At 36.5% G+C, this 26,496-nt stretch overlaps 1 protein-coding gene across 2 annotated transcripts in view; it reads left to right on the forward strand.

Moving 5' to 3' along the window:
* The window catches only part of LOC149080429 (kinesin-like protein KIF28), a 1,038,199-nt gene extending 1,012,942 nt beyond the window's left edge, over nucleotides 1–25,257 (forward strand). For both annotated transcript variants that reach the window (XM_089239551.1, XM_089239552.1), the window contains exon 24: nucleotides 25,081–25,257. In XM_089239551.1, the coding sequence (XP_089095677.1) occupies nucleotides 25,081–25,127 (47 nt within the window). In that variant the 3' untranslated portion in view covers nucleotides 25,128–25,257. The remainder of the gene's footprint in view (nucleotides 1–25,080) is intronic.
* The last annotated feature ends 1,239 nt before the right edge of the window (nucleotides 25,258–26,496 follow it).

The following is a 26,496-nucleotide window of genomic DNA, read 5'->3' on the forward strand; positions in this document are numbered from 1 at the left end:
CGCCCTCCCCCCCTTTTTTTCTATGGGGCTTGATGTTTATATATATATAATTTTTATTTTTTTATTTATTTTATTGCTATGGACTTTCAGTTATATACTGGTAGCGAAATCGCGGGAAAAATTTTCTCACTCTACCCTTTTCTTCTCCTAGTGGTTTTTTGTATTTTTGTTATGGACGTTGCTGCTTCGGCGTTCTTTTTTCTCCCCCATTTCTTACGAACTGTTAAATAAAACCCTCGGTTGCGACTATAGCACGACAATAAGAAAATGTCTTGAAGACGATGACCAAAAATGGCGCGTTTTGCTACGTGTGTGGTTTTTTTCTTATTATACAAATGTGGCGGGAGAATTCCTCTCTCTTCCTTCGATTGTGTTATACTCGCGTGTATGTTAGCCCTACAATAGTGTGTTGGCCACTGATTTTTTTCCTTATACCGACCCACACAAGAGCTCTCTCCCAGCAACATTTGTTGCGTTGTCGTTTTGTTACCGAAATCCAGTATTCACTTCAACCATCTTTGTGTGTGTGGTGTATTCTTGCCTGAAGGCGCTGTTGGTAGTGGTTGGTGATAATGTCTCTCGTTAGCCCATTAGTAAATAAAGTGTCAGTTACCCCTTGGAGGTTTTTTTTTGTCGGTGATGATGACTTTTTTTGAATAGAGGACTAATAGACTAAACTCGTTGATCGTGATGTTAGTAGTTAAGAAACGTGCATTTTTCTGAATCTATTGATACAAAATCACGCCGCAAAACATAGGACATGGACACAAAACATAAATAAATCGACAGATTTTCAGACATCAGCACCAAGTAGCGTTCGACTTTTCCAGATAGCAAAAAGTCTGATTTCCCAACTATACTTCTTGGAATTTAACTTTTCACAGAACGGTCAAAACGGTTTCGAAAAAAGTTACAGCGAGATCGACTGTTGTTATTTTTATCTTTGTTTCTCCTTATTCTGATTTCTCACTTAATAAAATCTCGCCAATAATTTAAGAAACGTGCATTTTTCACAGAGAACCGAATTCTTGTAAATTATCCGCGGTCATATAACGTGAGTTTTTTCTTACATTTAAGGCCAACAGCGTTATGAGTCAATTTGCATTCGGATGTTTCAACTCTTCCAAAAAAAATAAAAAGTTCATGAGAGTTTTTTTTTGTAATCAAGAAAACTCAGCATATTTTTTGCAAGATTTTACATTCATGTGATGCGATAATTTTGTGAACCCCTAGAATGTAGTTTTCTATATTCTCCAAGTCTATCATGCAGGATCATCTCGAAACGCGTTTTATAGAGTGTCAATGCTTACCATGACGATGTCACAGGCATTGCAAAGGGAATAACCTGATTCTGACAGATGATATCCCATTTCAAAAAATGTAACATACATAACATAATTTATTTGTCCCCCGTCAATTTCGATAATACTATACAAATTAGAGTTTACAATTAAATTACATATTTAACAATATTTGAAAGAAAATTTAAAGAAAAAGAAAAAATGTTCGAGAATGGACACGGTAGAAACTAATTAATTCATAATATGGTGAAGAAAGCTGGGACAGGGAAGAGAGCAGTAGCAAAAAGCTAGTAGAATGCTCTCGACCCTATGACATCTTTGCTTTAGCGATACACGTAAATCTTCTTATTTCTTTCGACCTGAAAGAAAGAACGAAGTATATATCGGCCAAATAGGTGTAAATATATTTATTTATTAAATTAAAAAATGAGTTATATACAATAAAATTCTCATGGTTCTGTTATAGACGACTGCATATAACAAAATCGGATGTCTTTCTCATACAATTCTGAAACTATTGATACAAAATCAAACCGCTAAACATAGGATATGGACACAAAACATAACATAGATAAATCGACAGATTTTCAGACGTCAGCACCAAGTAGTATTCGACTTTTTACAGATAGGAAAAATCAGATTTCACAGTTGTACGTCTCGAATTGTTGAGATGTGAGCTATCCAACCTCAATGACATTTCGTTGGGACTCGTAAAATACACGAAAAAAATTCGAAGAAACATACAGAGATAACATCTAAGCCGGAATAACTTTATGGCGGTAAGTAAGCATTAGAACAAAGAGACCCGGAAGAAAAAAAATCTTTTTCTAGAAAATGCAAGTTTTGTCGAAAAATAATTCTTTGAAACATCGCGAATCCAAAGAGTATACAAATAATAGATTACTCGAATCCGTATTTCAGTCACTCAAGACGGAGTTTTCTGTTAAAAATTGGTGAAAATTATACAGAAAAATATACAACAGTGTCTTGTTATCAAAAATTGGTAATTTGAAAAATAAGGTAAAATATATAAAAAGAAATTAATGCATTGAAAGAATGTCATGTGAAAAAAAAAACTGAATTACATCTCATCATATTGAACATCATTCGAAAATTATATGAATGAAAATTGCAAAATTTAGTTTTCAAAATGAAAATTCATATGGGTTTAAATATTTAAAAAAAAAGTAGAAGATATTGGGGGAGGGGGGGGGAATGTCGAAAACCACCCAGAACATGAGTTAAAAGGCAATAAAGGAAGTTGAGTGAGTCGACGATCTCTGAGTAAAATCCTTTTGATTTTGTGACATGAACAAAAAAATTACCATATTTATCTAATATTGTAAAATACGCAGAAAAAGAATTAAGATAACATCTTTTTAGTTTTTTTTCGAATTCGTAGTAACTACGTCGGTTGCAAGAATAATATAATTTTCAAAAAGTGTTGAAATTCTCTCGTTTTTGACTTATCTTCATACGACGGTTATGCATCTATTTTATTAATACACATGTTTTTCGTTGGATGCTCTCACTTTTATCTTCGAAATTATATAAGCTTCGATGTGATTCACAGAAGATTTCACATACACGTGTATGCGATAATTTTGTGAACTTCTTAGAATGTAGCTATCTCTATAAACTCTTTTGATCCAAATCTAACGTATCAGTATATAGTTATTTTTATCTCTTAGTACGAACTGTTTAGTATTAACGTTTCTTATCTGACTTTGCAGAGAACATTCATAATCAAAGAAGTTTTTTCAACGCGATATGATACTTGATAAATAATTTATACCTGCAGGAAACTGGTCATATTTTATTTAATTTTGAATTACTTAGACTTAGATACAAATAGATACAAATACAACGCCACAACAGGCAAACTGCCCAACGAGGTGGCTGACTTAAGAACATCATGGATCCCCGAGCCATTCTTTGGAGGCCCTACCTACTACCGCTACACCACACATGCACCCCGCCCACACCCCCCCCCCCGCGAAACCCCCAACGAATCGGTACATGCGGGAATGTGCGTGTACGTGTAGTGAAACCTGACGTGAAGTTTTTTTTGTTTCTCTGTAATGCTTGTTATGTGTTGGTGCTGCCATCTGCCACCACCAACACATAACAAGCATTACAGAGAAACAAAAAAAACTTCACGTCAGGTTTCACTACACGTACACGCACATTCCCGCATGTACCGATTCGTTGGGGGTTTCGCGGGGGGGGGGTGTGGGCGGGGTGCATGTGTGGTGTAGCGGTAGTAGGTAGGGCCTCCAAAGAATGGCTCGGGGATCCATGATGTTCTTAAGTCAGCCACCTCGTTGGGCAGTTTGCCTGTTGTGGCGTTGTATTTGTATCTATTTGTATCTAAGTCTAAGTAATTCAAAATTAAATAAAATATGACCAGTTTCCTGCAGGTATAAATTATTTATCAAGTATCATATCGCGTTGAAAAACTTCTTTGATTATGAATGTTCTCTGCAAAGTCAGATAAGAAACGTTAATACTAAACAGTTCGTACTAAGAGATAAAAATAACTATATACTGATACGTTAGATTTGGATCAAAAGAGTTTATAGAGATAGCTACATTCTAAGAAGTTCACAAAATTATCGCATACACGTGTATGTGAAATCTTCTGTGAATCACATCGAAGCTTATATAATTTCGAAGATAAAAGTGAGAGCATCCAACGAAAAACATGTGTATTAATAAAATAGATGCATAACCGTCGTATGAAGATAAGTCAAAAACGAGAGAATTTCAACACTTTTTGAAAATTATATTATTCTTGCAACCGACGTAGTTACTACGAATTCGAAAAAAAACTAAAAAGATGTTATCTTAATTCTTTTTCTGCGTATTTTACAATATTAGATAAATATGGTAATTTTTTTGTTCATGTCACAAAATCAAAAGGATTTTACTCAGAGATCGTCGACTCACTCAACTTCCTTTATTGCCTTTTAACTCATGTTCTGGGTGGTTTTCGACATTCCCCCCCCTCCCCCAATATCTTCTACTTTTTTTTTAAATATTTAAACCCATATGAATTTTCATTTTGAAAACTAAATTTTGCAATTTTCATTCATATAATTTTCGAATGATGTTCAATATGATGAGATGTAATTCAGTTTTTTTTTTCACATGACATTCTTTCAATGCATTAATTTCTTTTTATATATTTTACCTTATTTTTCAAATTACCAATTTTTGATAACAAGACACTGTTGTATATTTTTCTGTATAATTTTCACCAATTTTTAACAGAAAACTCCGTCTTGAGTGACTGAAATACGGATTCGAGTAATCTATTATTTGTATACTCTTTGGATTCGCGATGTTTCAAAGAATTATTTTTCGACAAAACTTGCATTTTCTAGAAAAAGATTTTTTTTCTTCCGGGTCTCTTTGTTCTAATGCTTACTTACCGCCATAAAGTTATTCCGGCTTAGATGTTATCTCTGTATGTTTCTTCGAATTTTTTTCGTGTATTTTACGAGTCCCAACGAAATGTCATTGAGGTTGGATAGCTCACATCTCAACAATTCGAGACGTACAACTGTGAAATCTGATTTTTCCTATCTGTAAAAAGTCGAATACTACTTGGTGCTGACGTCTGAAAATCTGTCGATTTATCTATGTTATGTTTTGTGTCCATATCCTATGTTTAGCGGTTTGATTTTGTATCAATAGTTTCAGAATTGTATGAGAAAGACATCCGATTTTGTTATATGCAGTCGTCTATAACAGAACCATGAGAATTTTATTGTATATAACTCATTTTTTAATTTAATAAATAAATATATTTACACCTATTTGGCCGATATATACTTCGTTCTTTCTTTCAGGTCGAAAGAAATAAGAAGATTTACGTGTATCGCTAAAGCAAAGATGTCATAGGGTCGAGAGCATTCTACTAGCTTTTTGCTACTGCTCTCTTCCCTGTCCCAGCTTTCTTCACCATATTATGAATTAATTAGTTTCTACCGTGTCCATTCTCGAACATTTTTTCTTTTTCTTTAAATTTTCTTTCAAATATTGTTAAATATGTAATTTAATTGTAAACTCTAATTTGTATAGTATTATCGAAATTGACGGGGGACAAATAAATTATGTTATGTATGTTACATTTTTTGAAATGGGATATCATCTGTCAGAATCAGGTTATTCCCTTTGCAATGCCTGTGACATCGTCATGGTAAGCATTGACACTCTATAAAACGCGTTTCGAGATGATCCTGCATGATAGACTTGGAGAATATAGAAAACTACATTCTAGGGGTTCACAAAATTATCGCATCACATGAATGTAAAATCTTGCAAAAAATATGCTGAGTTTTCTTGATTACAAAAAAAAACTCTCATGAACTTTTTATTTTTTTTGGAAGAGTTGAAACATCCGAATGCAAATTGACTCATAACGCTGTTGGCCTTAAATGTAAGAAAAAACTCACGTTATATGACCGCGGATAATTTACAAGAATTCGGTTCTCTGTGAAAAATGCACGTTTCTTAAATTATTGGCGAGATTTTATTAAGTGAGAAATCAGAATAAGGAGAAACAAAGATAAAAATAACAACAGTCGATCTCGCTGTAACTTTTTTCGAAACCGTTTTGACCGTTCTGTGAAAAGTTAAATTCCAAGAAGTATAGTTGGGAAATCAGACTTTTTGCTATCTGGAAAAGTCGAACGCTACTTGGTGCTGATGTCTGAAAATCTGTCGATTTATTTATGTTTTGTGTCCATGTCCTATGTTTTGCGGCGTGATTTTGTATCAATAGATTCAGAAAAATGCACGTTTCTTAACTACTAACATCACGATCAACGAGTTTAGTCTATTAGTCCTCTATTCAAAAAAAGTCATCATCACCGACAAAAAAAAACCTCCAAGGGGTAACTGACACTTTATTTACTAATGGGCTAACGAGAGACATTATCACCAACCACTACCAACAGCGCCTTCAGGCAAGAATACACCACACACACAAAGATGGTTGAAGTGAATACTGGATTTCGGTAACAAAACGACAACGCAACAAATGTTGCTGGGAGAGAGCTCTTGTGTGGGTCGGTATAAGGAAAAAAATCAGTGGCCAACACACTATTGTAGGGCTAACATACACGCGAGTATAACACAATCGAAGGAAGAGAGAGGAATTCTCCCGCCACATTTGTATAATAAGAAAAAAACCACACACGTAGCAAAACGCGCCATTTTTGGTCATCGTCTTCAAGACATTTTCTTATTGTCGTGCTATAGTCGCAACCGAGGGTTTTATTTAACAGTTCGTAAGAAATGGGGGAGAAAAAAGAACGCCGAAGCAGCAACGTCCATAACAAAAATACAAAAAACCACTAGGAGAAGAAAAGGGTAGAGTGAGAAAATTTTTCCCGCGATTTCGCTACCAGTATATAACTGAAAGTCCATAGCAATAAAATAAATAAAAAAATAAAAATTATATATATATAAACATCAAGCCCCATAGAAAAAAAGGGGGGGAGGGCGGCACAACCCCCACCAACGAGGTAAAAAAAGGCCCCGACCAACAATAGGGAGGGAGTTTTCCCCGCCATTTCGCTATCAGCGCCCCCTAGCGGCGAACAAAACCCCCGACCAACAACAGGGAGGGAAGAAAGGGTGGGGGCCACTTATTTATGCAACTCTTCTTGCTTTTCCACATCCGTCAGTCGAATTCTCTATCATGGTGGACGCATTAAACAGCTTACCAATGCTGCAATGAGATATAACGCTTATACGACAGAGAGCTATTAGCAGCGTACGCGGCAGTGAAGCAGTTTTAACACATGATCGATCAGTATGTATGTTGCAGGGTTTAAGGTACATACAGAACCGCAGCTGGATACTTTTTTAACTGGAGCCTCCAAGCTTTTGGCGTCCCCGTATAAGGAAAGGTTAGAAGGAGTGGTGTTAAAGGGGCAATTCGACTCCCCCTCTAGTTCAGCACTCGATACAGTGGACCCGCTCTCCCTAGTTGTGGTTTTGTGTGTGTATGTAAATTAAAAACTACTTGAAAAGAACGGTAGGTGTGAAAATTGTCTTAGTGCACTCTTCTATATTACCCGCATACAACGTTTTGTCTAAATCAGCAGTTCTCAATCGTTTTTGACCCACGGAGCCCTTTCCAGTATATAATTTCTATGGCGGAGCCCCGTAGGCCTATTTTTTATTTATTCATCAAAGATACTGATTTATTTTTATTCAAAAATATTAATAATTATTTTTTTCAAATTTACTGGTTTTTTTTTTATTTTCCTCGAGGGCCGCCTTGGGGGTTCACACGGAGCACCGGTTGAGAACCGCTGGCCTAGATGGTTTTTTTTCCATTGCAAAAACAACAGATAGACAGCCACATTCATATACGATATAAAAATAAATAACAAAAAGACAATAATGAAAGCAAAACACACACACAATGCAGCTCTTAGGGTCATATTTCATCCCCGGTTCATACTTAGGCTTTTAATAAATGTTTCAAAAGTTTGATATGGAGAATTTGCAAATATAAAAATATATTCCTTCAGATGTCTGATTATTTTTACTTCTATTTTTTATGAATTTATTATAAATGGTTGGGCCCCGTGGTAATTTGTTCTCTTTTGGATGAGGTAACTAATTGGTTTTTTGCTAACACGTTATAATCGGGATCCAATGCATTTCATTCAAGTGTTCTAAAATATACATCTCGGTTTTAGTGTAATCACGTTAGTTTTTTAGATGTCAAATAGTAGAATGTCATTATAACCGAGTTTCAATGTATGCTCATGTAGGAAAGCAAAAAAATTTCACTAGTTAGAAAAATTTAATTTTTTCTTCATTGTTTTTTTTTATTGTTATCAGTGCAAAAGCGCCAAACAAAGAATTAGCTTCTGTCGAATAGAACTTCACCATACAGTTCTTCGAATTTGCTTTTCCCCTCATTTTTATGGCAACCTGAGGAGAGCAATTCCTTTGTCCAGTGCATCCGAAATCCCATCACCCTCCTTGTCAAACCACTTAATAGACAATGGAAGAGAGCAACCGCAGGTCCAGCCGAACCGTCATCAGGGTGTTCAAACCTTTCCAATACATGATGGCAGCTTTCCGGTTACCCCAACCGTCCAAAAAAATGTGGATTTTGTCGGTTGAAAAAACCGCGCTCAGCGGTTGCAGTTGTATCTGTGCGTTGACAGAATAATACTATAGATGCTGCCTTCCCCCCCCCCCAACGTCAACCGCCTGCAACCGCGCCGTAGTCAGGTCCCGGCCTTAGGCTGTCGGCATACTACGGTTCGCTGGTGTGGTTGATCTTATCAGCAACCGTAGAATTTCGCGTCCTCTATTCAAAAAAAGTCATCATCACCGACAAAAAAAAAACCTCCAAGGGGTAACTGACACTTTATTTACTAATGGGCTAACGAGAGACATTATCACCAACCACTACCAACAACTCCTTCAGGCAAGAATACGCCACACACACAAAGGTAACAAAACGACAACGCAACAAAGGTTTCTGAGAGAGAGCTCTTGTGTGGGTCGGTACAAGGAAAAAAAATCAGTGGCCAACACACTATTGTAGGGCTAACATACACGCGAGTATAACACAATCGAAGGAAGAGAGAGTAATTCTCCCGCCACATTTGTATAATAAGAAAAAACCACACACGTAGCAAAACGCGCCATTTTTGGTCATCGTCTTCAAGACATTTTCTTATTATCGTGCTAGTCGCAACAGAGGGTTTTATTTAACAGTTTCGTAAGAAATGTGGGAGAAAAAAAAAAGCGCCGAAGCAGCAACGTCCATAACAAAAATAATAATATAAAAACCACTACGAGGAGAAAAGGGGTATGGGGCGAAAGAAAAAAAAGAGATTTCCCGCTATCAGTAACTGAAAAACGATAACAAAAAAAAAAAAAATGTATGAAAGCAGCGTGTTTTCTTACGCGGTAAGGTCTGGACACACATATCCGCACCGTGCCAGGACCGTAGCTCGGGCGTCAGTTGGCCGTGGCTCGGCTCGTTCCTCTTCAGACCACACCTTTCCATGTGTTGCCCGTGTCGCTGCCGTATGCTGACTACGAAGCTGTGTCGATTGCTTCAAGTCTTTAACGCAGCCGGTTCGGTGTAATCAAAATGTTCAGTAAATTAATTAACAAGAGTGATTTGGATATAATAACCCTAGCGTAAATTAACAATAATTAATTGTTCTAAACATTTATGTAAATAATCTACACATGTATATAATTTTTTTATCTGTCTGTATATGTGTGTGTGGATGTGTTTTTTATAGAAATTTTAATTTTGTTTTTATTTCGGATTGATCTCCGATAGATTTTTTGTATGTGACAAACCCGCAAAAAAGGATAGAATCTTTAAATGCAGCTGGAAATAAAAAGACGGCCATTTGCTGAGTTTGACTATATGCATTCTTGTTTATAGTTTGGAGAGAGGAGATTATTTGCGGAGTGATAAAAATGGAGAGAGAGAAAAAAAAAGCCATATAGAAATTAAAACAATCTGTGGGGGAGAGCGCTACTCTCTTCCTCACCTACACACTCGTTTTTATTCGGAGTCAACGGCCATCATAAATATAATCATCTGTAGGGGCAGGTGGTGTCAAATTCCGATAACACCTCGGAGAAGTGTATCTCAGCTCAGTAGGAGCATATTGTACGAAAGAGCGCGTATTTCTTTTACTCTGTGTGTGTGTGTGTGTGTGTGTGTGTGTGCGTGTGTGTGTGTGTGTTCGCGGAATCTTCTAAACTGAAAATTGGCTCCTCTGCAGATGGCAAATGAATATTAAAATCAATAACAATTGGGGTGTTTAGTTTGCCGGGGCTTGATAAAGCCTCACCAGTATTCGATAGTAATTTAAAGCACTCATTGCCAAAGTCCCAGTCGCTGAAACACCTTTGTCAGATATTTAGCACAAAGGTGCTCGACTTTTTGGAAGGTGTGGGCCACTTCATTGTTTTGAAATATTTCGCGGGCTTCTTAAGTTATCCAGAAATGAGTCTCGATCCTCCAAAATTATCTAAAAAGAAGTAGCACGTGTCGCTTAAGTGATCTGCAAGCGTGCCGCGGGCCACTCGAGAGATCTGGAAATGTGCCACTAACCACTCAAATAGGATAATCTGCAAATGTATCACGATCCACTTAAGTGAACTGGAGGTGTGCCGTTAGTCGCTCAAGTGATTTTGAAATGTTCTTGAGACCACTCGAGAGCCTTGTTTTGTTTTTTGTTGTCACGGGCCACATCAAATGCTTCCGAGGGCCGCATTTGGAGCACAGGACATGGGTTAAGCATTTATGGCTTAACGTGTTGCATCTGATGTGAGTACCAAATTTAAAATGTCTCATATATTTTCCCATAAGAAAATACCCAAAAATTTTCGAACCGTTTTCTATTTATATATATAATTTATTTGGTTAATATTAACCAAAAAAATGATTCATTTATAGAGCATCGGAAATTAAGCCCCGTTAGTTTTCCAAGTTTACATTATTATTTTAACAAAAATCTCCCCGGCAAAATTTCGTTATATGCTATGTGAAACATAATTTTAAACTTTGTTTTCCCATCAAAGTTGTGAAAATGTTTATCCATATGTTTTCTACATATTACGCTAGTACCACAGAAGCGGGGCCAGGTGCGTCCAAACAATTTCGGGGCACGAAAAATGTTTAGGACACCCCCTCTCTTTAACAAGATTTCATATATTTTGTGGGAAGAGGGAATCGGCATACTGAATATACACGAACGCTAAGAAATACCCCCATACAAAAAAAATAATAACTACACAAATGTGAATTAACACAAAAATTAATGGAGGTAATTTTAGACTAATGTGAGAAACAAAAATTAATGGAGGTAATTTTAAACTAATGTGAGAAACCGTTTCCGAAATTAAGGAAAACTTTAGAATCGATGGATTAAAAATAATTGAAAGAAATAATTCCAGAACTATTGAAAATTCAGAATTAATAAAAGAAATAATGCAGAAATTGATTGAAATCAAGAAATAAATGGAATTAATAATTCAGCAATTGATGAAAATTGAGAAGCGACATAAAATAAATGAGCGCTCTCTCCTCTTTTATAAAAAAATCTGCGCTCTCTCTCTCTCCCGAGACCGCACCGTCACCGTAAAAATATAAAATAAACTAGTTGGTGACGGTGCGGACGCGGTGCGGTGACGGTGCTCGGCTACGGTGCGGATATGTGTGAACGGCTGCATTGCTTAGCAAAGAATTATTCTTTGACCGTGTGATGACCTACACTCGGCCGACACACGTGTCGGGCACGGTGCGGATATGTGTGTCCAGACCTGTATAAAATCTTATGCTCTTCGTAAATATATAATAGGAAGAATTGTCGTATGCGCTAAAATTTATCGTATGCGCTAATATTTATCGTACGCCCCATAATGGAAGTGATGCCTGAGAAGAGTTTCATCGCAATAGATATTTTGACAAAAAGCGACAGAGAGAACGCTTGTGTGGTCAACGAGGGCCACACGTTTCAGGATGAGAGAGGAATTCTCCCGCCATATTTGTATAATAAGAAAAAAACCACACACGTAGCAAAACGCGCCATTTTCGGTCATCGTATTCACGACATTTTTTATTGTCGTGCTATAGTCGCAACCTAGTGTTTTATTTAACAGTTCGTAAGAAATGTGGGAGAAAAAAGAACGCCGAAGCAGCAACGTCCATAACAAAAATAGTAATATAAAAACCACTAGGAGAAGAAAAGGGTAGAGTGAGAAAAGTTTTCCCGCCATTTCGCTACCAGTATATAACTGAAAGTCCATAGCAGTAAAAAAAATAAGAAAATAAAAATTATATATATAAAAACATCAAGCCCCATAGAAAAACAGGGGGGAGGGCGGAACAACCCCCACCAACGAGGTGAAAAAAGGCTCCGACCAACAATAGGGAGGGAGTTTTCCCACCGTTTCGCTATCAGCGTCCCCTAGCGGCGAACAAAACCCCCGACCAACAACAGGGAGGGAAGAAAGGGGGGGTCATTCTTGCCATAATAGTGCTCCAACACTACTCGCTGTCCCATAAAGCATGTGAATTAGGGCATGGATATGAGGGATTAGGTATCTGTCTGGTGTAGTGATCTTATTTAGCTGACGGTAGTCACTGCAGATACGCCAGGCACCGTTAAGTTTCTTAAGCATATGAATTGGACTGGCCCATGAACTGTTAGATGGTTGACATAATCCTTGTTTTTGAATGTCGAGAAATTGATTTTTGTTGCAAGATAACTTTTCTGGAGAGAGATGGTGAGCTTCAGCAAAAATTGGCCTACCTGTAGTCTCGATGATATGTTCACAGCATCGTTCGGTGTTCTACGAAGATCTGTTGAGCAGGCTTTGATATGTTGCGTCACCATCGAAAAGTTTGAATGAGTGCACTTCTGACTTCTTTAATTGACAGTGTGCAGTGAAGTTCGTCGTCATGTCGAATAGTCATCGTCGTCGTAAGTCCGGCACAAAATTGAAGTTGTACAAGAAATCGGCTCCAAGAAATGGTTTTCGTACAGCAGTCAAGAGGAAAATCCACCAGAAGACTCAGCTGAGTTGAAAATATAAAGTGACTGTCCGCTAGCCATAGACATTTATTGAAGACGAATTTCCAGCGGAAAGTTGGAGAAGTGAGAGACTTTTGTGAGTGTTTTATGCTGAGAAGAGTATATTGGAACGACAGATCCAGTGTCCACAAGGAATGGAATGTTGGTGCTTCGATAGACAACAAACAAGCAACAAGATGTCGTTTGCAGGGGGCATGTCGCTACCATTCTCCGCCTTCTTCGTTTTTTGTAAACCTGCATAGTGAAGTGCAACTTCTCTCTTCATTGCCAAACGTCTTATGGTACCAGCAAAATTGCCTTTTCGACGACGCAGGTGGCGTTGTTGATCTTAAACTGGAGAAAGCGAGTGTGAAACACCGGGAGAACGCACACGCCAAACTGTTTTCAGTTCGCGGCGTAGTTGCGTAACCTCTTCCTTGCGTTTTGCAATCATGTCCGAGTGTTGACATTTTTTCATGCCGTCTACATGAAGTGGGCTTGCTTCTTGGATGTTGTCGGCCAGCTCTGCCGTTTTGTCAAGCGTTAGTGGGCTGATCGCAGCGAGTATAGATCGGGTAGATTTGGACAGTTGTTGCATTAAAAGATCGGTTAATAGTTTGTCCGAAATACTGAGATTCCGCTCTTCATTTTAATTAACGGAGAATGCCAGATGGTTTCCGGTCTCCTAATGGCTTAGGGTGTGAACATAGTGCGTCCGTATTTCAAATTCCGGAAACCCGCGTAGTCTGCGATTGGTTATTGGTTCGTGTTCTTCATATTTGCATTTCTGTTGTTCCCCGTTTTTTTTTCTCTCGGACTGTGACCTGCATTGTACTTATCACAGATGCTTATTTTTCATTGTTCTGTGTTTTCCAGTGTTATATAACTGATATGTAGTATATATATAACTGATCCCCCACCCTTTTCATACATATGTACCTGGACTGTGACGTGCATTGTGCTTCCACAAATGTTTAATTTTCACACTATTTTTTGGTTACTATATATATTTTAATCCCCCCCCCCCATGTACTTTGAAAAAGTGTTCTCATGTTTGATCGGGTAGGGTGGATGGATTTGATGGGCTGGGGAAGGTGTTGCTACTTTTCCAACAGATATCCTTTACGTTAGAGGTTCCGTAAGGAATATTAACGTGGGTATCTGTCTGGTAGTTCAAGTTCAAATCTCCGATTGGTTAAAAACTCGAATTTCAAATACAAATACAAATACAACGCCACAACAGGCAAATTGCCCAACGAGGTGGCTGACTTAAGAACATCATGGATCCCCGAGCCATTTTTGGTGGCTCTACCGACTACTGCTACATCACACATGCACCCCGCCCACACTGCCCGCGGAACCCCCAACGAATCGGTACATGCGGGAATGTGCGTGTACGTGTAGTGAAACCTGACGTGAAGTTTTTTATCAAGTTTATCAAGTTAAAAGAAGTTGAAATTCTGGTTCTTAACCAATCGGAGACGACGCGGATTTCCAGAATTTGAAATACGGATGCACTATATTCACACCCTTACAAGCGAGAAGTTTCCTAAGCTGTGTACACATGGATTCACTGTAACGTGTGACATAAGAATGCAAGAATAAAAAAGTACTCACCCAATATAAATATAAACAATTCATCCCACAAAGCACATTTCTCTGTGTCATATTATCCAGAATTCGCCCCTATACACATGCCGAATGATGACAACACCCTGGGGTTCGAACGGGAAAATCGAAGCAGCGCACATTAGACGTCCCTAGAATCCCGCTCTCTCTTGAAAGGCCAATGTTCCATAAATGGAACATGCAATTTTCAACGCACGTAGCTCTTTAATGTTTAACAGTACAAAAAAACTGATTGATGAATTGATGTAATTGATTTACTTTGATTGGTATATCAAGTGGTAGAAACACGCAAAATAAATTTCAATTTAATTCAAAATAGAAATTATGGTGAATTTTAATCGAAATGGGGAAAAAATGCCCAAAAAATGCCAAAATTCTGTCAAAAATGTTTATATTAACCTGATGTTTACGAATTTATTTAAAAAAATACTTTCAACTCTTTTCTATATACGATAAAAAAACCGGAAATGTTTGAATCAATTTTTATCTGATATTTTTGTAAATAAAAACTATGTTCCATTTATATGAAACATTGGCCTTTAAACGGTTAATAATGAGTCGATTTTGAATTGAGTTGAATAACTCTTAACAGGTCGTGCAAAAATGCATCGTTTTCTTTCAAGGAAAAAATACTACATGAGTCACCGTAAGAAATTTTCAAGTCAAAAAAATAAAATTTAAAAAGTATTTTACTAAACCGATGCCATCACGAGAAGAAATTGCTATCATCCGATGCTTAAGGAGCGTGTATCCTACCTACCCGTATATTCCTCGGAGTATTCAGAAGATAAACGATGCGTTTTCGGAGATAGTACCAAAATCTCCGTTTTATTCTTATATTGCCATTATCAGTGCCGATACGGATAGCGTTCTTGATAAGCATGAATAGATAGCATAGGCACTGAAACCAAGTGGCTGAGTCTATGAGAGATTCCCCCAATATTTTCTACATGTCGGTGCCTCTGGTAGATAGTACCGCCCAAGTGATTCAATTAAGTCATGAAAATCGGTCAATATAAGAGGATATAGTAGCATTAAAATTTTGAAGGAAAAAAAATAGAAAATTGTGCTTACGGTGTGGATTCAACACACATAATCTTCCGCATTAATTTCATTTCTTTTCGGACACCATCCAAATTACAAATACAAACACAAAGTCCAACGAGGTTGCTGAAAATAATCTGTATGTTTAAACCGAATGGATTACCATCCCTTGACATCGGCGATAATTCACCCATATAACTTCTAAACACCTCATGACCCCCTTGGGAGATTAACTTTCAGAAATCCCATCTTAGTGAATATCAACATTATAAAATATAATACTGACTAAATTTCATATTTATGGATACAGCCATTTCGGGACAATGATAATTCTCCATATAATCTTTGAACCCCCTTCCCCCCACCCCCCACCAGGATTGTAAATTTTGAAGAACCTCTTCTCAGTAAGTCTCTACATTACAATGCACACACACACACACACAAAAAGACTGATCTAATTTCACATTTGTAGCTTCAGCGGTTTCGGCTCTGCACGATTTCTCCATGTGATACCCCTCCCTTATTGATCCCCTCTTAGGAATCGCATTTCGAAAAACCCTTCTTAGTTAGTTTCTACGTCATGAAATAAAACTGATAAATTCATGAATTTCAGCGATTCCGGCTAGGCGTGATTTCTCTATGGTATTTTGAACACCCCCCCCCCTCTTATGACCCCGTTAAGGCTCAACTTTGAAAAAACCCCTTCCTAGTTAGTTTTCGCATCATGAAATAAACTTCTGACCAAATTTCATGAATTTCAGTGGTTTCGCCTCAGCGTGATTTCTATGTTAATTTTAAATCCCCCCTTTGATTTCCTTAGAGGTCGAATTTCGAAAAAAAAACAAAAAAAAAACCTTATTTGTTGATGTTACCGTAATGAAACAAAACTTTTCACTAAATTTCATGAATAGCTTCAGCGGTTTCGGCTCGGAGTGATTTCTCTACATTGCCTTTGAACCCCGTTATGACCATGAATCGAATTCCCAAAAACCCATTCTTGCTTAGTATTTACGTCATGAAATAGAACTTCCGACCAAATTTCATGAATATAGATTCAGCCGTTCCAGCATGATTTCTCTATGTTACATTTGAACTCCCTTTGACCCCCTAAGGGGTTGAATTTCAAAATACCCTTCTTAGTTGATGATGATGTTACTTCATGAAACAAAACTTCGGACCAAATTTCACGACTGTGGATTCAGCAATTCTGTCTTGGCGTGATTTCTCCATGCTACCTTTGTACCCCCTTTTGACCCCCTTAGGTGTCGAATTTGAAAAACCCCTTCTTAGTGAGTCTTATCGTCGTTAAATAAAACTGTTCACCAAGTTTAATATTCATAGCTTCAGCGGTTTCGAATCGGCGATGATGAATCAGTCAGGACATGTTATTTTATATATATAGATTGTGCAAAGGTTAGATAAGGAAAACGCAACAATATTCGCTCGTTAAATTATTACAGAAATTAAGATTTGCACCGAAAGATTGGCATAATTTTCTCAGAATGGATGGAGATACTCACTCAAGGCTGTCCCGATTGCTCTTCTACTCGTCCTTTTTAGGTGTATTGTTTCTGATCCATAGTAACATTATACAGTAAGACTACAGTAGTTGTAGCGTAGATAAGTGTCCTTGGCCCCCATACTCTTTTCACTTTTTATCGACTAACTCGATCAGGGTATCGATGGGATTACTAGCAGATGATGTGAAGCTAATGGGGGTAATCGGGAATGAAAGCGATAGGGAGTTGCTCCAGACCAATTTTAACAGGATTGCAGCATGGGCAAATGAACGGATCATGCCGTTTAGTGTAGATAAGTGCATCGCTCATTTTGGTTCGAACAACCCACGGTTCTCTTGCGAGTTGAATGGTGTCACTATCCCGGATTCAACTAGGGTCACCGATTTTGGAATTCTCATTGACGAGCGACTTAGGTTTTCTTAACATTGTTCAGCGGTGGTCAAAAAAGCGAATAGAATGCTTGGTCTCATTTTCAAAAAGGTCTCTTCGCGTTCTCCTAAAGTCATTCTTCCGCTTTTTCGAGGCTTAGTTCGTCCTGGACTGGAGTATGCTGTAAGGTTTTGGAGACCATTACAGAGGGACATAGACTTGGTTGAAGGGGTGCAGAGAAGTGTCCTTATTGGCACACGGGGTTTGAGTTATGAAGAGATACTTCATTTTTTGAATATGTTTACATTGGATGAACGCAGGTGTCGAGGAGATATGATCGAAGTGTTTAAAATTTTCAATGGGATGGATAGGATGGATCATGAACTCTTAGTACACCGCCAATCGACTGCTTTTACAAGGGGACACCAGTATCGATTGGTGAGGGACAATGCAAGGCTATGGTGTCGTAGGAAATTTTTCTCTAATAGGGTTGTTAATAAATGGAATAGCTTACCCCCCGGAGGTAGTAAATTGTAACACAATTGACACGTTTAAAAAGAAGTACGATAAACATGTTGGAGTAAATCGAGAAGCTATCCATACTTAGAATAAGACAACCATTAGTATTCTTTATGGGCATTGTATAATATTTTATCATGTGTATATATTGTTTATAATTTGTGTTAATTGCATTTTTAATTGGGTTGCTGTATTTTTGAAATATATGACAACCATATTTTTATGGGCATCTTTTTATCAGCCACCTCGTTGGGCATTTTTTCTGTTGTGGCGTTGTATTTGTATTTGTTTGTTTGTTGACCATGTTTAACGTCATCCCACCTATAACTTCGGTTTTTTAGGTGCTGCTAGCGTAATTGGTAAAAAAAATTCGTTATTAAGCCACCCCACTGATGAAGTCATTTTTTATTCGGCCCACAGGGGTGACGTTATACCGAAGTCAGACTGTAATTCAATTCAGATAGTAGTTTTCAACAGTTTGCAGCGTGGCACATTAGAGAACATAGAGATCGGAAAGGGTTGCCGCCAAAACTTCGTCAGATATTCTTATCATTACTTCGGATTTTCGGACATACACACACCGAAAAGTTTTCTGTATAGAACAAAATATTTAAAACAACCCATCGCATCGTTGCGATGGACAGCTGTGGTAATTTCCAAACTTGATGAAAATGAGTAGAAAACTATGTCAAAAAGTTATTTTTCCTGATATTTAAAGTATGATCTTATTTGACGATTTCGATGAGAAGATGACTAGTTCAGTGTTTCCCAAACACTTTCGCCACAGACCATTTTCCCTTAGATAACAAATACAAATACAACGCCACAACAGGCAAAATGGAGGTGGCTGAGAAAAAGATGCCCATAAAAATATGGATGTCATATATTTCAAAAATATAGCAACCCAATTAAAAATGCAATCAACAAAAATTGTAAACAATATATACACATGATAAAATATTATACAATGCCCATAAAGAATATTTATGGTTGTCTTATTCTAAGAATGGATAGTTTCTCGATTTACCCCAACATGTTTATCATACTTCTTTTAAAACGTGTCAATTGTGTTACAATTTACTACCTCCGGGGGTAAGCTATTCCATTTATTAACAACCCTATTAGAGAAAAATTCCCTGCGACACCATAACCTTGCATTGTCCCTCACCAATCGATACTGGTGTCCCCTTGTAAAAGCAGTCGATTGGCGGTGTACTAAAAGTTCATGATCCATCCTATCCATCCCATTGAAAATTTTAAACACTTCGATCATATCTCCTCGACACCTGCGTTCATCCAATGTAAACATATTCAAAAAATGAAGTATCTCTTCATAACTCAAGCCCCGTGTGCCAATAAGGACACTTCTCTGCACCCCTTCAACCAAGTCTATGTCCCTCTGTAATGGTCTCCAAAACCTTACAGCATACTCCAGTCCAGGACGAACTAAGCCTCGAAAAAGCGGAAGAATGACTTTAGGAGAAGACGCGAAGAGACCTTTTTGAAAATGAGACCAAGCATTCTATTCCCTTTTTTGACCACCGCTGAACAATGTTCAGAAGACCTAAGTCGCTCGTCAATGAGAATTCCAAAATCGGTGACCCTAGTTGAATCCGGGATAGTGACACCATTCAACTCGCAAGAGAACCGTGGGTTGTTCGAACCAAAATGACCGATGCACTTATCTACGCTAAACGGCATGCTCCATTCATTTGCCTGGAGCAACTCCCTATCGCTTTCATTCCCGAATACCCCCATTAGCTTCACATCATCTGCGAATTTGCTAGTAATCCCATCGATACCCTGATCGAGTTTATCGATAAAAAGTGAAAAACGTATGGGGCCAAGGACACTTCCCTGAGGAACTCCACTTGTGACGTCTGTCCAACCAGAGAATTCCCCGTTCACCATAACTCGTTGCGACCTATCTCTTAACCACGATTCTATCCAATTCAGCAAGTTGCCCCCAATTCCAATCTCATGTAAACGCTTCAAGAGTTTGTCATGTTGGACCCGATCGAATGCCTTCTGGAAATCAAGGTAAACAACGTCTACATTTTTGCTCTTACCCAAAGCCTTAGTCACGTGATCATGGAAGCAAAGGAGGTTAGTTACGCATGACTTCCCCTTCCTGAACCCATGCTGATTATCCGACAATACATTATTCTCGTCTATCCACTTCAGAAACTGCCTTTTGATGATAATTTCCAAACTTTTCGAGTGGGAGCACGTCAAACTCACCGGACGATAATTTGACACCGCTTCTCTACTACCCTTCTTAAATATCGGAACAACGTTAGCAAGTTTCCAATCTGTTGGGACGAAAAGATTATCGTAATTAAAATATCGAAAGAAATACTTTTTATATGCTATTTAAACCACTTTAAATTTATTTAAATGTTTTTTGAGGGTTGGCAAATCGAAATTTCTCTGAAAAAAATTCCTTATGCCCACTTTAAAAGTCGGTCCTGCGTACGCCTCTGCTTTGGGGAGCTATGACGTCTGTCTATTTGAGTTGATTCGCTATCACAACAGTACTGTAATGGCTAATACAATCTTTTTTTTTTATTGAAACAGTTCTTACGCGAGTAGTCTACGCGGCGCTTGACCGCCGGAAGTGAAGTTGCCAATTTCCGCCGCTAGATGGCGGCACCGGAAATGTTTTCGCGCGTTTTCGACCGACTTCCTTTTTTAGCCGAATTTTGCACCTTTCGAGCCAGACTTCCTGTCGCCTGGGAAATGTCCGATATATTTTCAAAATCGCCTTTGGTCCTATTTATTTGGAAAAAAAACTATTTTAGCGACCTATCGGGATTCGAACCCATGACAACTGATAAAGTCTTTCGTTGTCCAGGCAAATGTGCTAATCACTGAACCAAATAGACTTGCTAGACAAATGCCTATATTAAATAAGTATATTAAAAAAACATCGCTCCTAATTTTGATGTGCCTATGATCGACGATCGTCCACGGAGTTATTGGTGAAAAGGGCGAATATTGTGAACCATATCTACTGATTTTCCACAAACCTTTTCTTAAATAAATTTTAAAAAATTTTCTCAAAAATGGTCGATCACGTGACCCACGTTGATGACGATACTAGAGGGCAGCACTACCGTTATTTAACTTCCGTGAAAATTATTCACTATGTCGTTGTATAAACAATTTTATTAAATGTCCCGATTTTCTCTTGGGACATGAAGTTGTATTAGAAATGAATTTAAAAGAGAAAAAATTAAGTCGCCAAATTACGGTGAAAATGTCAATTTTGGCACCAAACTAACCAAGATTTTTCTCTAGCTGTTTTCAATCCTCAAGTTTGAAAAGATATAGTTCGTTTGTGGTTGATGATGATGCTAATTAACCACTAGTGTTCAAATTATGCTGCTTCGAGAAGAGCCTTTTTATAAAAAAAATATCCAAGTTAATCAAACATGATCCAAAAAAAAAAAACGCTCACTTTCCAAGCGTTATTATTTTTACCCATCGTCTTTGGATCTTTAAGAGATTAGATACCAAAAATATGCACAAAAAAACACACACAAGTTTTCATAGTCAACATTTCTATAGTTCCTTCCATAACGAAACGAGATTTGTAACTACACCCTTAGAAAGCTTATTCTTTAGACATCACTTCTTATACCACATAAATAAGAAAGATGTTGTGTCTTCCCGCACTTTATTATTTTATTTCTATTTTAGTTTTTTCATTATGTCACTTTATTCATGGCTTTTATTTTATTTCATCACTTTTATTTTATTTTATTTTTTATTCACTTCAAACACTTAAAAATTTATTTTTTTCACTTCAACCAAATTATTTTATGTTTTACTTTATTAATTGTTCAAACTTTTATTCAGAAATTTTAATATTTTCTTTATTTTATTATCTTTTTCATTTCGTTTATTTTTTAATCATTCAAAATTTTTTTTTTTAATGTTTCATCGTTATTATATTATCTATTTGCTTTTATTATCTTTGTGCCAACATTTTATTTTCATTTCTTTATTTTTTATCGTTATTATTTCATCTATATCGTTTTTTCACTATCTTTGTTATTTTCATTGATATTATTTTTTAAATTTAAACCTACTTTTAGTTTTTAATTATATCACTTTATTCATGATTTTATTTTAATAATTTTATTTTTTATTCACTTCAAACACTTAAAAATTTATTTTGCTTTATCCAACTCTATTTAATTATTCAAACTTATATTCGAAATTTAATTTTTTCTTTATTTTATCTATTTGATTTTATTATCTTAGTGTCATAATTTTATTTTCAGTGTTAGCTTATTTTTTCATTTATAGTTTATTTTTATATTCCATTCACAACCACTTGAAAATTATTTATTTCACTTGTTTTACTTCACTTTATTTCCATTGATATTATTTTTTAAATTCAAGCCTTTCGAACTTATTCTATATTTTAATTTTATTAATTATTCAAACTTTTATTCAAAAATTTTAATTTTTCTTTATTTTATCTATTTGATTTTTATTATCTTAGTGTCATCATATTATTTTCATTTCGTTTATTTTTCAATCATTCAAAATTTTTATTTTTAATGTTTCATCGTTTAACTATTTGATTTTTATTATCTTTGTGTCAACATTTTATTTTCTTTATGCTTTTGTCGTTACTATTCATCTATATATCGTTTTTCATTATCTTTGTTATTTTATTTGTATTATATTTGTAATCATTCGATTTTATTTACTTAAAATTGTTTATTTTGTCGTTTGAAGATTTTTAATTTCTTAAATGATTATATATATATATATTAATTAAAATGTTATGTGAATAACCTTCACGCATAGTTCAAAAAATGAGACAGACTACAAATTTATTCAGTTCGATTATTTATTCATATCAAGATATCGATTGCGTGCTCGATAAGTTTATACATTTGTCTGGAATTTAAATTAATTCCTTTTGTCGTCGGTGTGTTATTGACAAAAACACGAATGTCATAAATTGTGTTACATTTCGTGAAAAAAACACCATCACCAAGAGGTTGGGAACGAGAACAGTTTCCTCTAAATTTGAAGCTGGGGTAGTCGTACACATTCAATGCAAGGCTAGATAAAGTGATAATTATAATCACGGACACAACGATGATCCCGATCAAGGCTTTCCCGGTCTCTTCACGGCTAAAAAATTTCCCCTGGGCCGTCACAACGCTATTCTTTGACACCTCTTGCATAACTCTGTACTTATCACGATCTCCACTGGAAGTGACAAATGCTAGCGGGATTTCAGCAATTAATATGCTTCGTTATGAAAAATCGACGTGGTCTTTCTAGTGTTAAATTGCATTTACGTTGAATTGGGTGTGAAAACCGTGTCTCTGACATGCCTCAATGAATAAAATTTTCATAACTTAAGAAAATATTCATTTCCTGCCGTTTTATGAAATATCAATGTTTCTTACATTTCTGCTGAAAAGATTTCTAATGTTTATCAATCCGGGAAGTTACTCCGACTTACGTACTATAAAATATTATATCTGTATGTTTATTCGAGTTGTGATCAGGTATAGTGATCGTATAGTGATCAGGTAATACACCAATATTAAAAATGGTCATCGCTTCTGTAATGTTGGCTTTTTCACGTACACCGAAGTATGTGAAAAAAACAAACGCAGCAGCAGGTTAATAATGATTTTTAATTTATGTATAATTATATTTCTGCCGATTGAAGCTTTATCTCACATATTTTGTGGGCGCAATTCAATTTTCTCTCAAGTTTTAAACTAATAAAAAATTTCAAATCATATATGATTTGAATTTAATAATTCCATAATATGAGTTATATTAAGTTCCCATAATATGAAAAAAATTGTGTTTACGACTCATCGATCATGATATTTATGGATTGAAAATTTGAGAATTATGCATAATCACTGGTAAATGTGATAAATGTAGCAAAATTTATCAAACTTTATTGAAATAATCCGATATTTTATCACAATTATCAACATATATGTGCTGTATATAGACTCTAACACTGTTTTCAACTCTCCCACACAACCTTCAGATAACTTTTCGATAACTTAGAAAGTCTGACGAATTCCTTATTTTGAAATAAAAATGCATTGTTAATTTTTTTTCCATTTTTTAAAATATGAATCATAGAAAACTTCTATTAAAGAAAGAATTTAAGTTATCTCGCATAGAAGAAAAAAATTGTTTACTAAGAATCAAGCTAAGAAGTGGGTAGCCTTGGTTCTTAACTCGATTCTTAACTATGGAACAAAAACAATTCTTAGTTAAGAATGTGGTAGCAAAGTTCTCTCTCGATTCTTAACTAAAGATCAAATCCATAGCTAAGAAGCGGATTCTTATTAAGAATCAGAAGGTGGTACTTCCCCAGTTTACTTATAGCTCAGTGCTCCAAACACGTTTCGTTTGAAACGCGGGCATAACGACATCAGCGTAATAGACCCCCAGGTCAATTCGGAGTTTCGGACATAGATAACAACAGCACAGCAGTGCAATTCGGTAGCTATGCCTATCGTCTAGCGCAACTAATCCATCTTCGAACCAACACATTACGAATGCTGGAAAGGGTGGTTAAGCTGAGATAGACTTTTTCATATCTGGTGGGGAGGAGAAGAGGGGCATAATTAATGTTCTGAAGGACATTGCCCCCCCCCCCATGACCTCCTGGTTCTCCGCCAATGCTTAGATAATATTTTTCATCTTCTCCCGAAGATTCACATATGTGTACCTCATTTTTAATGATTTTAAATGATTTTTGATGATTATTTAACTTAAGACCTGAGGTATACATATATCTACCTAACTCAAATGGTCCTAATAAAGATATTGCACGCGACCCCAATTAATTAATCAATTATTTTTTCGAAAAGGCATTTTGATACAATAAACGCAGTTCAATCAAAAGAAAATGTTTTCAATTGTCAGTTTTGGATCAAGTGTGAAGAGGTTATATTATCTAGCGCTATCGATGTTTGATAGGTGATGCAACAAACAAAATCACAGAAGATAGCGTCAGGAAAGTTTTTGTACGGATAGTATAGATGGTGGAAAAAGTATTTCCAGAATGATATTGAGAATACTTGAATTTTTTTTTTTTTGCAGAAGCAGAAGACAACATAACCGACTCTTCCATGTGTGCTGTTTTGTAAGCATCAAGAACATAGGTTGTGGAATAATGTGTTTTTCTGACAATGAAAAATAAACAAAATTTTCTGTATTTTCTTCATCTTACTTGATTTTAAATACTTCAGGTATCAATTTATGTTTCTGTAGTAGAAATAAAAAGTTGAATAGCTCTTATGGTTGCCTTTTATATTCCAAACACGAAGAATTAACTTAAAAACCAAAAATTTCACAATTTCTATCTCATACTATTCACACATTTCGCACATTTCTATATCAATTTGTATAGTAATCAATATGTATAGTAATCGTCAACTATGACTTCTGTGGCAATCAACATTTTAAGTGCATATAATAAAGAAAAGAAAATTGACTTTGGTGGGGGGGGGGGGGATAACCCCTCTACGATATTTTTTCTTGGTCCGCAGAATATTGCGTATATTGCCGTATTCACTATAGAGGAGGCCGGTTCCGTTCACAATCCCGACAGGGTCAAATTGAAAAATTTAATTTCCCCGTATAAGCCGCGCTTCGCGTTTTCTGTTGATATTTGCATTTCTCGAAGCGCGGGGCGCCGATGAGAATGATAAATTGCGATCAAATACATTTTTTTCCAAATTTTAATTTCACCGTATAGGCCGCACTTTCTGTCGGATTTGATTTCTGTCGGAATTTGCATTTCTCGCGGCGAGGGGCGTTGGGGCGCCGATGAGAATGATAAATTGCGATCAAATAAATTTTCAAATTTTAATTTGAAATGTATTATGCAGTGGAGTTGGTGAGAGGTGAAGTTATATCCTGTTATTCTGCAAGCCTATTCAACTTGTTTGCGCCGAATGGACGCTTTTTACTGCTAAGCTGCAGCGCCGGATTAACCATGCCATAAGCACATGCTTAGGGTATCAGGATAAAGGGCCACCACAAAAAATTATCAAATAGTTGGTTAATTTTTTTTAAATGCACAATTTTTTTCTCAGCATCAGCCATCCGGTAAGAGGTTCTAAAATTTTAAGAGCACTGGATTGCACAGTTGATAATCTTTATCGAAAGGTTGACCAGGGCCACAATTAAAAGAGGGCGGGGTGGGTCTGTTTCCCGGAGGCTGGACCAGTAAGGGCGTGGAGCTTATTATTTTTCCGTTAAAAATTACGTGGAGGGGTACCAAAATACTCATAAATATAATAAAATCATAATGTAGGTACAGACCCCCATGCGACAGTAAATTTTTGTTCTACTTGCGGCCCTGTGGTTGACACAAAACAGAAAGACTGAAAGTTAATTTCGAACAAGAACTCGCGTTAATGCTCAGTTTTTGGATTGATAGATTTTGCTCCATTTCCATAAAGTAAGCCCAGAGCTACGTCAACGGCATCATCACCCAGGAAAAACAAATTT

The sequence above is a fragment of the Pholcus phalangioides genome, unplaced genomic scaffold, assembly GCF_987345545.1.
Source record: "Pholcus phalangioides strain wild (caught in Gottingen) unplaced genomic scaffold, Ppha-v1.0 ptg000011l_1, whole genome shotgun sequence".
Classification (NCBI taxonomy): domain Eukaryota; kingdom Metazoa; phylum Arthropoda; class Arachnida; order Araneae; family Pholcidae; genus Pholcus; species Pholcus phalangioides.